Below are 13,835 nucleotides of genomic sequence, written 5' to 3' on the forward strand. Positions count from 1 at the left end.
TCCCCAGCGGAGGGTTTCTCTGCAAGCACCCCATCCAACACAAGCCTCATCCTGCTTGCACCTGCTTGCATGTCTCTCCTAAATCTCAGGACACCCACCTCTCAACCCCTTTCCCCATCCCCCCAGTGGAGCTGGAAAGTTGCACAGGGGAAACAGAGGGAAGAATATAAGGTGGAAGGACATGGTATGAATATATGCGTGAGCCAGTGGGGGCAGGGAGAGCAGGCCTTGCCATCCCCACCTGCCAGCTTCCTGTCTTTGCCTACTGATAAATAGGGGATGCTAATGGCCAGATTTTCCATTCCCCCCCATCCCGGCACCCGCTGTCACTCAATTAAAAAAAGATAGAGGGCGAGGGCCTGGGGGAGGGGCAGAGGGCTGGGGTTATAAAGCCTGTGTGGCCCGGAGGTGAGAACACTAAGCCTGGCTTGCCCAGTCCTCTTCCCGTCATCCCCAGGCAGATTTAGCTACTGACAGCTGCTTGGGACTCTGCCGCCAGGCCCTGGCCCTAGGAACTCGCTGCCTCTCCCCTTTCTCAGTGACTGCAGAGCCATCACCCCTCCATGGCCCAGAAAGAAGAGGCCGCTGAGGCCGCTGCGCCTGCTTCCCAGAATGGTGAGGATCTGGAAAACCTGGACGACCCTGAGAAGCTGAAGGAGCTGATTGAACTGCCTCCCTTTGAGATTGTCACAGGGTGAGACCTGGGTGTGGGCCGTGGGGCTCTTCCGTAGAAGAACGTGGGTTGGGGGCAGGCTGGGGGAATTTAGGGTGGTAATAGTAGGGGTCAGGGTCACAGTTCTGCAGCCATGAGCCTATCATGTGTGGTAGGGGCAGTGGGGGCTACAGGGGCATCTCTCTTAGCCTCTTGGGCGACACCTCCCACGCCCTCTAATCAAGGGGAGGTAGTAACAGCTCCTTGGAGGCAAAGGCCCAGAGAATGAAACCACCACTCAGGCCTCCTGGCACTGGGATATCACCTGCCTCTCCAGGTACAGGCTGTCTACTAGGTCTACTAGTCTCAGGGAGTTTGGTAGGAACATGGGATGACACAGACATGTTCAAATATGGCCCCAGTCAAAGTACCTCCTCCCTTGACTTCTTTCTCTGCTGCCGAGTAGGCCTCTCTCCGCTCTCTGTATGGCTCTCGTTCTTTCTTTAGAGCTTCTCCCTGGAGTGGAAGATCCTAAGACAGAGAAAACAGATCCACCCTTTCCCAAAGCTGAGTGATAAGCACTTTTTTTTCTTATTGAATCAAGTCTGCCTCGGGGTTCTCCACATCCACTCCCAGGGCAACAGTAGTTACAGAGCAGGTAACAGTCCAGGGCCAGAAGCTTCTGGGCACCCTCAGCCACAGCCCCAAGGAGGATCAGGGACCCTGAGCGAAGAGTCTCCAGGCCCCAAAGAGGCCTACAAACAGGATCTTGTCCAGACGATGCCATCGCCAGGAATAAAACCAAGTTTTCCTTCCTCACCTCCTTTCACAGAAGACCCCCCCCAAGAAGTTCGTAGGCAAAGAATAAGAAGTGGATGCATAGGGCCACATTTCCTCCCTCAGCCCCAAGGCTTCCTCCATGGGCGTCTTCAGCAATGCCCACAGGTGAAGTAAGGTCCACACTAGGAGAAATTTCAGGAAAAATGGAGGCATGATGTCCTCAGGGGGCAGAGGAGCCCTGGGTGGCCATTCAGACTTGCCATTTTAAGCATGGCAAGTGATTTTCCAGCCCTGGCCTCAGTTTTGTCATTCTTAACATGAGGAAGTTACACTAAGTTGATCCTTAAGGTCCCTTCCAGCTCAGACATTTCCTGATTGCTAAGAGAATCTGAGGGAAAAATGCACCCTGGTTCCTGAGGGAGGAATTCAACCAAGAGCCTGGAACTTGTGTTCGCCCATGCCCAACCAATGAATGTCACCATCCTCACAGAGTTAGAGAAGCAGCGGAGTACCCAGTAATATAGTCCTAGGGAGATCCTAGCGCTACTAGGCCAGGAGAGTCAGCAATTCCAGTGGCTCTCTTCAGAAGGAGATCTTTTTCCTCACCCCTAAGCCTGCTGGTCCATGCTGCCTTGTTCACCCACGGGTGCATACACATTCACTCTGTGCAGCACTGTGATCTCCCCAGCACAAGGGCAGGATAGGTCCAGAACAGAATTAGACTATGTTTGTTCAGTTGAACATGCTTTGGGGTCCCAGGGGGGTTGGTCTAAAGGTCAAATCCTCTGATGCAACCAACTTATGATCATCCAGGGCTTTGTAATCACCGAAAACTTACACTAGCCCAAGCCCAAGCCCATTCAAACATCAGCACAATGCTGGGAGAGGGGGTTACGTTACTGCCACTCCACAGACAGGGAAACTGTAGTTAGGGAGATTGAGTGATTGGTTCAACACCACCAGAACCAGTAAGTAGCAGGTCTTCTTCTGACTCCAGTCAAGTATTCTTTTCACAGGTCTCTGATTCACTATGGTCCCAGATTTCCCGAACAGGGTTCCACCTACCTCCGTCTGTGAGGTAGTGGGGCTCAGAGGCTTCTCTGACCCAAGGCCCAGAAAAAGAGGTGCAGCCAGGGCAGTTTTCTGGGTGCTCTAAGAGCAGTTCAGGAGGGAGGTAGAGCCTGTGTGTTTTCTGGCCACAAGTAACAGCTGTGGAGATCTGTCTCCTGGGCCCCTCTGCATAAACAGATGGCTAAAAATAGCCCAGAGGTGCGGCTATGTCTGTGCAGGGACAGGAGGAAGGAGCAGCTTTCCTCTCCCTTCCTCTCCAGACGCCCTGGTATCAAGGAGGTCAGCAAAGCAGCTCCTCTTCTAGCCTAGACTCCCACAGGGGTTGGAGCTGTCTATACTGCTCCTTAGATTTGGGCTGCAAACTAGCAGAAGAGTGAGTAGCTTTTGGGAAAGTCTGAAGTGAGGAGGGCGTACCAAGTAGGAATAAGGAGATATGCCCTTATGATATCATGATTCTGGGCTTGAATAGGGTACTCTGGACAGAAAGCAGGCCAAAGAGCATTAACAAAATTGCATGGAAGAAAGTGCTAGAGAAAGGTGTAAAAACTGTAGTGATGTGCCAAAGCCAATTCATGATGACTGATAATCCATGGTATGCATCTCTTCCTGACTCTGTGTTCAATGACCTTCATGTTAGTTTCTTGAAATCTCCATAGTAGGAGTGTTTACAGGATCAATAAATCTTAGAAATCAGGACTTTCTTTCCTTTTCTTTCTTTCCTTTCTTTTTTCCATTCTTCCTTCCTTCTTTCCTTCCTTCCTTTTCTTCCTTCCTTTCTTCTTCCCTCCCTCACTCCTTTCCTCCCTTATTCTCTTTCTTCCTTTCTGTTACAGAGCTGGGTGTTGAACCAGTACACAAAGGAAAGAGAGAACCCTCTAAACACAAAAAGGGCTTAGGTTTGGTTGTGCTTAAGATTGATCTCTGAGGGGTAAGATTTGAGGCCCAGAGAAGGCACCATCTGACCGCGCCAGGTTTAATTTCTTGAGTGTTGACCATTGTCCAAACTCTGAGGGGTTGGATTACTCGACTATCTTTCAGATGAGGAAACCAAGACTCAGGAGGATGATCAATTTGCCCAAAGCTAATGGATGGAGTAGGGCATAAACCCCAGGAGGATTGTCTGACTCCAAATCACCACATTGCATCTAAAAAAGCCATAAATGGGAGGCTTTTTATATTTGACAAATATTTACTGAATAGAAATCATTTATTTGCTGCCCGTTTTCCCCACTAGCATTTAACTTCCATGAGGACAGGGACTCTGCCTTGTAACTGCTTTATTCCCAGCTCCAAGAAGAATGCTTAGCCCCTAATAGATATTTGTTAAATAAATAAATGAACTAATGAATGAACACCTACTGTGTGTTAGGTCTCTGCCCAGGCATTAAGATAAGGAACTAATTGTGAGGAGGGCGTCTTGGAGGAGAGCAGTTCAGGACATATGAAGGGCCAGCAGCACTCATATATAGAAGAGAATTCCACAGGTTCACACCTGCCTCTGAACTCGGCATGCTTTAGGGAAGCTCTGGGGCACCAGAATTAGTTGTCTTCTCATCTTTCCATCCCAGTGATGAGGGACTGCGGCTCTGCCCAGCAGGACCCCTGGCTGTGTGTTTGTCTGTTTGCCTCTAGTTGTGTTGTGTATGATTTTACATAAAGCTGAACCTGCTATCAAAGGGATTAGCAAGGAAGAGAGATAAATGGCACAGGTTGTGACTCTGCTTTCAACCACTTCTTTAGCTACTGGTAGTTTACCCTGCCCACGTGGGGAACACAGAGAAGATAGGCAGGGTTCAGAGGAGAAGGCACAGCAAGAAGGAAGAGCCCTTGACTCGGCTGTTAAGGCCACAGGCCCCTCATGCCTCAGCCTGGATTCCAGAGTATGCCGAAAAGGCTTATTCCAGAAAGAGTAGAAGACTGCCATGGACTCTGGCCACCCTGGCCACCACAGAGGCTGGGGGAAGGTCAGAGCCCCACTGTGCAGACACTGCCTCCCAGGGAAAGGGCAGCAGCTCAGGGCTCATCCAGGGCAGAAGCCCATCTAGAACCACAGACCAGAAGCCAGGAGCCCTGGCAAATCCCACCCAGGTTCTAGGAAGTCAGGCTGTTAGAACACTCTGCCTCTATCCTTCTCCCTGGGCCCACTCCTCAGCATCCACTTTGAAAGTGGTCTAGCAGGACGCCTGGGTGGCTAAGCGGTTTAGCACCGCCTTCAGCCCAGGGTGTGATCCTGGGCTCCCGGGCTCCCTGCATGGAGCCTGCTTCTCCCTCTGCCTGTGTCTCTGCCTCTCTCTCTCTCTCTGTATCTGTCATGAATAGATAAATAAAATCTTTAAAAAAAAAATGAAAGTGGTCTGGAAAAGGGAGAAAGAGACCAAAACTAGTACTTCTGCCTCTTTTGAGCAGATCATGAGAGGTCTGGGGAAGAAACCTGAAACAAGTCAACACTCCATTACCCATCTGTAGATTTTCCACTCCACAGATCATTTTGGAGCAAATGTTTAATCTCAGACCACCTTTGACTGCTTTCCAGGTTGTTCCCTTTCACTGTATAGATTTATGCCTAGGGAACAAAAAGATTTTTAAATGTGAATGTGAGAAAAATATATCTACTACATTTATTCACATCCCTTCTCCCTCCATCAGGTCGACCATGTTCCAAATGGTCTTTCCTAGATATTAGGATTCTTGGTCTCCTGCCTAGAGAACGAACTGTGATGCCCAGTAGCCTGGGCCCTAACGGATGAAGTGTGAGTGACCCATCTGCAGAGAGTATGAGGAAGTGGTGCTTGAAGAAGTGTGGGAAGGGAAGGAATAACACTACTGGTTTCTGTGCCTGAAGGATTGACTGAACCCAGGTGAAAAAATCTGCCACCGGCGTGTTTCTCCCAACTACCACTCCAACACATGGACACACACACACTCCACCTCAGCAAGATAACATCTGCTGGGCATGAGAGTATGGGATCTAAGTCAGCATGGCACTCAGACATCATGCTACTAGGGAAAAAAAAAGATGTTTGCGATTATCTAAGAAATTAGTGTTACCATTTCCTTTCTTCTACTAGCAGGCATAATAGTGTCGACTTATTTAGTTCTATAAAATCGATTCTATAAAATCGCCTGAGATGGCCATGTTGTCTAGCTCGCTGGAAGGCTTTCAGACTTTTCCTACCTCTGCTCTCCTGGTTCCCCTCCAGAGCCTGCCTGTTTCAGGCTGTGGGAGGCCCAAAGAACCTCATTTGACCTTTATGGTCCTTCTGGAAAATCAGGAGGCCCGGTGAGACGCCAAGCAAGCCCCATTTTTGAGCAAGCTCAAAAGGAAAGACTGGGAGCCAAGAGCCTCCCTGACTTTCTTTTGCCCCTTGAAAGTATTCCCTTACCTTAGGCACCTAGTCCAGAAGGCTCCACAGAGGCATAGATGATAGACAGAGAGAGAGACTATAGGGCTGCCAGCCAGAGGGGTGGGAAACCGATATTTATAGAGAGGTGAACTTTCTTCCTCTCCCTTGGGTTTCAGGTTTCTCTAGGTTCTCTCTTGCAAAGGGAGAAGAGGAAGGGAAAACATCTCAGCTTGAGAGGCTGGGAGGAACAGCAGCCTCAGACCAGCCAGCCGGCTTGCATCTGCATGCTGGACCAAATTCACATTCTTGGCTGGGCTCTATTTGGCAAAGTTGGAGCAATACTTTTGGGGGCTCCAGAAGGAAACCCAAAGGGCCACACAGACAGCTTTGGGGAAGCCCCCAGTCAACAGGCAGTCATGAATACTTCCAAAGTTTTTGCCTGAGAATCCATCATACAGGTGACTCTGGATTAGACATGGGGGCAGTGGGGTATCTGGCAAAAGGCTCTGAAGAACATAAAGTGTTTGGGCAAGAAAGGTAAGCTCTGTGGCTCTTGGGAGAAAAAAAAGAAAGCCATTCTGGGAAGTGAAGGGACCAGTTAGCACCAGTAAAATCCAGGATTGGTCTTGTAGGGTGAATTTAATTGGCAAGAGCTCAGTAGAAGTATGCTCCCAACAGGGATTGAAACAGGAGAGGTGAATCATTGGGCCATCATCCATTCTCCCAAAATGTTAAGTAAATAATAAACACATCCAACTAGGGACAGAGGGGTTTAGAGAGCTAAGTATAGTACCTGAAGGAATCCTGGGGCCAGGTCCTCAAACACATCCATCTCCACAGTGGAAACTTAACTTGACAGCAAGAGATATGGAAACTTGGGTGGAGACAATTTTGTGAAGGGGGCGGGGAGTACTGCAGGGAAACAGCTCATGTTTACTCAGCTCTTTGGCACCTGCTGCTTATCCCTAAGAAGCCAAGGCCCTGGGACACCTGGGGTTTCCCTGTAGCCCTGGGAGTTAGAAAGGGCAGGCATGCAGAGAAGTAACTACAGGACATCTTCTGGGGCAACCGTAGAGATTACATTTTTTTAAATTATTTATTTATTTATTTATTTATTTATTTATTTATTTATTTATTTTTGGAGAGAGTGTGGGGAGGGGAGGATGAGAGGGAGAAGGAGAGAGAGAATCTCAAGCAGACTCCCTGCTGAGCCTGAAGCCCAACAGATCCACTCAGAGGAGTCTACATATGTCCACACCTGGGCCCCATACCAACCCAATGAAATCAGAACGTCTAGTGGGCAGCCTGATGCAGGGCTCGATCCCACGACCCCCAGATTGGGACCTCAACCAAAACCAAGAGTTGGACATTTAACCAACTGAGCCACCCAGGCATTCCCAGAGAGTACATCTTTTAAAAAGGGAAACATTCAGCCTCTCCAAGCCAGTACTCAATCCCCTCCTCTCCTGTGACATTTTCAATCCCTCCTGTTAAAGCCTCCTCATTCTCCTTGGCCTCCAAACCTGCAAAAGTCCTCCCTATTTTAGAATGACATGCAGACACACTTGAAGATAAAAACAATCAACTCCCATGTCCTCTCTAGTCCCTTTCTTTTGCTCTCTCCTCCTTCTTACTACCAAATTTTCTTCCAAACCTGGCCTTTTCCTACTGGTTTCATTTCCTAATCATCCACCCCACCCTCAAAGCCACTGGACATAGTCATCATCAAGTCTGGCATCCTAAGACACCAAGTGGGCTTGCTTAAAGTTCAGGCTTTTACCTAGCCTCGCTCTACCTGCCTAAAGCCACCATGCCATCTCCCATGGATGTCACTTTTATTTTGTCTTTCTTTATTCAAGAGCCTGTAACAATTCTCTGTTGCCTCCTGAATCAAGACCAAACTTCCGAGAACCTTCTTCCCATGTCCTCCATGCTCCCTATGCATTTCAAATTAGCAGTTTTCAGCCACTCTTAGCTAGAGTCGAGCTGCTAGATTATAAGCGTCTGGAGGGCAGGGGCCAAGTCTTTTATGATTTTGAAATGACTCAATACTATACACAAGCTAAATCATATCAGGGTACTCTTAGGTAGTCTGACCTCAAAGATAAAAAAGCTCTTGGACACTTATTGGGTGACAACCCATGTTTCTGACTTGAGAAACAGTCACTGGGAGAGCATGGCATTGTGGGTGGTGGGCCATGCCACGCCTGGGATACAGTAGCCATGAGGGGCAGGGAAGAGAAGTGGAAGCAGGAGATGTTCTGCAAAATCCTCAACTTGCTCTGTCATGAGAAATTTCATATATGCTTGCTACTTTGTAAGATTACTATTGGAACAGCACTTTTCCAACCTGGCCACCTATTAGAAACATTTGGAGAGTTGTTTTTTAAAGATGCTGGTGCCTGGGCCCCCTCCAGGTGTTCTGATTTCATTGGTTTGGTGTGGGGCCCAGATGTTGACATTTGTAGAGCCCTCTGGGTGGTTCCCATAGGGACCAAGTGAAAGAGTGACTGACTTAGAAATGCAGGAGTTGTGCCCTGGAGCGATGGTGGAGTGTTTGGAGACCCTCCCTACTGGGGTGACCAGAACGTGCACCTCCAAATTCTCTCCTCTCCTCCAGATAAACTCTCCTGGATTCCATCCTGCCTTGTCTGTCACTGATGTTAGCCTAGGCAGGCAAGGCCTGCTTTGACAGGAAGCGTGAACATGCCCCTGGGTCACCGACTTTGGAGAGCCACCTACTCAACCCAGGCTGATCTAGAAACAAGAGCTCATCATTCTCTCTTCTTCCCTGTCCCTCTGCCCTCCTCAACCCACAGGGAGCGGCTGCCGGTCAACTTCTTTAAGTTTCAGTTCCGGAATGTGGAGTACAGCTCTGGGCGGAACAAGACCTTCCTGTGCTACGTGGTGGAAGCGCAGGGCAAGGGAGGCCAGGTGCAGGCCTCCCGGGGGTACCTGGAGGATGAGCACGCAGCCGCCCACGCCGAGGAGGCCTTCTTCAACACCATCCTGCCCACCTTCGACCCGGCCCTGCGCTACAACGTCACCTGGTACGTGTCCTCCAGCCCCTGTGCCGCCTGTGCCGACCGCATCATCCGGACCCTGGGCAAGACCAAGAACCTGCGCCTGCTCATCCTGGTGGGGCGCCTCTTCATGTGGGAGGAGCCCGAGGTCCAGGCCGCCCTGAGGAAGCTGAAGGAGGCCGGCTGCAGGCTGCGCATCATGAAGCCCCAGGACTTCGAGTACGTCTGGCAGAATTTTGTGGAGCAAGAAGAGGGCGAGTCCAAGGCCTTTCAGCCCTGGGAGGACATTCAGGAGAACTTCCTGTACTACGAGGAGAAGCTGGCAGACATCCTGAAGTAGGCCACTGGGCCCAGCCTCACGTGAGTCATGGGGCCACTGCTGTGTCAGTAGCCCTTAGCTTGGGTGGAGGGCTGGAGGGCAGGTGGAGTGAGTGGTCACGTTTGGTTTGACAACCGCACCCCACGCCCCCCCCCCCACCCCCCCACCCCCCCCCACTCCCCCCCGCAACAAACTGCACTTCTCTGCTTTTGGGTTGGGTGTAAAAACATTTTAGGAGATCTCTTTTCCCTATTCTCTTTCCTCTGAATTTCTCCCAAAACCCTTTTCACTTCTACCCTTTTATATCAAGCCAATGTTCCCCACACTCAAGGTTGACAGGAATCCAAAAGCTTCGGTGAGACACAGTGACTTGCCGTGGCCAGATCTGGACTGGTGCAACAGCAGAGAGAATATCTCACTCCCCTAAGTATGCCCCCATGAACATGAGTCCAGCTCCAACTCTAGACACTTCTGGGTGCCCTGCTCCCAACCCCATTTGCAATTTTACCCTTCTGGTGCCCTGTGACAGAAGTTTTTCATTCCTTCAGGGGCAGTATTTTTCATTTTTGGTACTCTTGAAAGTCCCCAAATGGATTTGTATTCAACTTATTTATTGCCAGAGAAGCTTTCATGTTTTCAAACAAATGGTCCCGCTTTGAAGGAGACTGATAATTCGTGCATAACGCAGGAATGTATAATGCAGGAACATTTTTCTTGCTTTGAGAAGAACCTCTACAGCACTGATAGAAAAATGCTGAATTCAGGAATGGGAATATCACAGCAACAAGTTCTTTTATGGAGGAACGTTGAAAGGGTTAAAAAGATGTTTGTAAATTAGACAGCAGCTCAGAAGTAGCCTCCTACAGCCATCAAGATGAGATAGGAGAACTGGAAGTAAAGATTAGCTATTTAAGCAAATAATTAGGACACAATTAAGGCCAATTTGGCCTCTTGCTGAGGGTAAATTAGACTCTCACAGAAACAGGCCGATTACCCTCAGGAAAGAGGGTAAAAGATCCTTCACTAACTTTTTTTGAGTTTGGTCTGATTTAGTTGGTTCCTTCAGAAATGCTACAACCAAATCCCTTCACAAGACCTGAGTTACTGATCAAAATCCTCCAGAATCGGAGAAAGGGTCTTTACCAGCCTTTTGTCCAATTTCAATCCTGGAACAGTTCACATATTAATAAAACATAAAGCGGCACGCTTCCATGAAGTTATTCAATTTATTTTTGGTGTCTCACTCTTAATATTTTTAAGAGGTGACTCCATAGACACATTTTGGGAAATATCAATGTTCTGGAGCTTGATGTTGGCAGGTGTCTGCTATTAGACACGCATACAGGGTGCCTGATAATTCTCTGAGCATTTGCCAATCTGAGAAGACGATTTGCAGCCATTTCTTACAAAAAGCAGCCCATATTCAGTGAAGTTAGTGAGAAGATGGTCAGGTAATGCCACGCTGTAGTCTGCTCACATTAAAATAAGACACCACTCAGAGTGGTGGTGAGTAGTAGTAAAAACATTTCCAAGGGAAAATACAAAATTAAAAATTTAAAATTCTTTGAAGATTTTATTAGCGTAGATGCTATCACTGTAATTAGAAACCCTGTGTATACTCTCCAGAATGATGACTGGTAGCTTAATTTTAACTATAGTATACTTTCTTCTTAAACACCTTTCAGAACCACAGGCCATTTCTTCCAACTGCCTAACCAGCAAGTCCTCAGAGATGTGTGTGTGTGTGTGATGTGATGGTGTTGTTGTTTTTCCATTAAGTCAAGTAATTACACAGCTAAATCTGCTATAAAAATTAAACATTTCAAGGAGGATTAAAAGAAGCTTTTAATTTTAGATAATTGAGGGTTGTATCTTATGCTAATCTAAACGGAAGTAAAATAGATAAATCAGTTTGAGGGAAAAGTCCATTTCCAAGTCAAATTATTTTTAAATAAAATATTATTGGACATGTTCCACATTATAAGCCTCCTTCCATTAGTGTACATAACTGTATTATCTGGACCCATTAACATGTTTCCAGGTACTCTATTTGAGTTACTCATGTTCCTGAAGGGAAAGGTTAAAATGTACGAAGTTAAAAAAAATTGGCATGAAATAGAGTTGTAATCTAAAAGCCCAAAAAACAACTTTGCTTAACTAAAATACTAAGAAATGGGCATTTGTTAAAGGAAATTCCCTTATACTTCCTAATCCATCTTTTTTTAAAAAAATGATAGAATAGGATTTAACCATATATTTAACTCAAGAGAGTTAAGGTAGAGATCTTCTGGGTTTTTCCCTGTGTGAACCACACCAAAACATGACCACAACATACCTAACATTGGGTAAAGCAGAAATCACAAGAGACTCTAGGGGAGAAATTCAGAGACTTGCTCAGAGGGCACACAGGAACCCTAGCTCAAAAGAAAACTCTTCATTGTTTGGGGCCAGGAGAGCTCTCAGTAACATGCTTTCTGTTTTCTCACTAAGGTCTGCCTGCTGCCACCAGGAGACAGCAATGATATGTATGGCCATGTGGGACATGCCTGACTTCCTAATACCACTTGAGCTGGACAACATTGGACACCAACCAATCCTAGTGCACAGGTCCTCCAAGGACTCTAAATATACTGCTCATGCTGTAAATCATTTAAGCCATGACTCTCTCTAAGGCTGCTCTTGGGAAAGAGGAAAGTGAGTTGCAAGGAAAGAAATGGCAACCATATATGGACACCAGGGATCTGTAGGGCAGAAGAGTCTAATTATTCCCCCAATGGGCTGCTTAAGGGAAAGAGCCTCAGACCCAAGGTCTGTGCAGATCTGTAAAATATGTCCAGAAATGCATTTTATGTGAAGTTGGTTTTTTTAACAAAGAAAAATGGTAACATTAATAAAAGAAGTTGTGTGGTTTTTCTGTGAGGTTTTTTTTTTTTTTTTTTTTTAAGGAACTTGGACATTTAGAAGTTACTATGAACAGTGATCAAGTCCTAGGAATAGGGATGTTCCCAGGCTATGAGCCACATCATGACATTAGAAAGTGGAAGGGAGGCTTAACCCAGGGCTGGTTTAGGCAACACAGGATACCAGCTCTCCCAGGCCAACTTACCACCCTGGTCTTGACCTTTATCAAGTATTTCCTTTTGAGATTACTTATGAATGCCTTTTCCCTTCTCTGAAGACAAGGAATATGGCAGAGGGTGAAACAAAGGGCAGGGGAAATCTTTTTATAAGGTATCTGTGTTCTCATTGCCGATTAATAAGCAATTAGCCACTTGATTTCAATGTTTAGATGCACACCCTGTAAGATTAGTTATGTGGTACTTGATGGTGACAGCAGGATGGTGTCCAGTCTCCTTTCTTAAAAGGCTTGAATCCTATGTAGAAGCAAAATTTCACATACAAATTTCTGGGTGTTTGCCAAACTCTAACTAGGTTTCCAGGAATAATGTACTCATTCTGTCAGGCCATGCCTCCTCTTCCCAAGCTTCAAGTGTAATAAGTCATCAGAATTTGACCCCTAGACTATCTGCAAATGACAAAGCACTTTATCACATCCCTGCTGAGTCCCAGAATTCCACTTACAGCCAGTCCTCCCCAAGACTAGCCTTTGTTCAAAGAATCTTTAAGGCTCATAGTTCCATGAAAAAAATAACCCTAATCCCTTTAAATGTAGAAGCCTACAAAACCAATGTTTTGAGCCAAGAGGAAAGATTTATTTGCATAGTTAAGCAAATTACTTTGATTCTAAGTTTCCTCTTACCATCCCACTCTCATTTTCCATGTTGTGTATTCAGATATCCTTTTTCCCCTTCATTTTATCCTATGTGGACAGAAGCAAAGCTTCAAGAAAAGCCTTAGTCTAAGTTCAACAATGAACCTGGCCCTGCACCGCCCCTACCCCAACATAAACTTGTCTGTTTCAGAGATACACAAATACTGAAGTACTTCTTGAAACTGCTGCCTCCTATCACACTGCAGTATGATAAGAACATGAGTCTAAAGTACAAAGATTATATTTAACCAGTGTTCTTCTAGTGTTTCAACAAGCCCCTTCTGAAACCCAGTTCTTTTTACAATAGGGAAAGCAGTTAAGTCCCAGGACAGACCCAGAATTCACTCTAGCGAGGAAATCAAGAGTAGGTCTGGCTAGTTTAAATTTTTATTTTTTTAAGTAGGCTCCACACCTAATGTGGAGCTTGAACTCAAGACCCTAATCTTAAGAGTCTCATGCTCTACCTACTGAGCCAGCGAGGGACCCATTTTAACTCTTAGGATCATAGTAATGGTAAAAGAGAATTCCACTAGTTTTCCCAATACCTTTGATATGAATCCAGGAACCTATTCTTACACTGTAAACACAGGATTGGATAAAGTGCTGCTCTCTTAACCTAAGAAGAGAAGGGGACTAACATGTACTGTTTTCCATTCCAGCTGACTGCATGATCACAATTCTCTGCAGCTTCATAGCACAAAGAAACCAAGCCATCTCCCCCACCACACCCCAAACTACCAAACTAGAATTTTTGAAAGTCAGCCTTTTTCTTAGAAGATTCATAAGGATTTTGTTGAGAACCACTGATTTGAGTCATTACTCTGCCCTAAGCAATTTAGCAGGCATTGAATGTACATTATGTCATTTGTCCCAT

At 46.5% G+C, this 13,835-nt stretch overlaps 1 protein-coding gene across 1 annotated transcript; it reads left to right on the forward strand.

Annotated features, from left to right (window-relative positions):
• The first annotated feature begins 407 nt into the window (after positions 1-407).
• On the forward strand, positions 408-12,099 carry APOBEC2 (apolipoprotein B mRNA editing enzyme catalytic subunit 2). Its single transcript, XM_025418706.3, has 3 exons — positions 408-694; positions 8,667-9,230; positions 11,680-12,099. The coding sequence occupies exons 1-2, from the start codon at positions 564-566 to the stop codon at positions 9,208-9,210; spliced, it is 675 nt and encodes a 224-aa protein (XP_025274491.1). The 5' UTR covers positions 408-563; the 3' UTR covers positions 9,211-9,230; positions 11,680-12,099.
• Positions 12,100-13,835: the final 1,736 nt, after the last annotated feature.

The sequence above is a fragment of the Canis lupus genome, chromosome 12 (genome assembly GCF_003254725.2).
Source record: "Canis lupus dingo isolate Sandy chromosome 12, ASM325472v2, whole genome shotgun sequence".
Classification (NCBI taxonomy): Eukaryota; Metazoa; Chordata; class Mammalia; order Carnivora; family Canidae; genus Canis; species Canis lupus.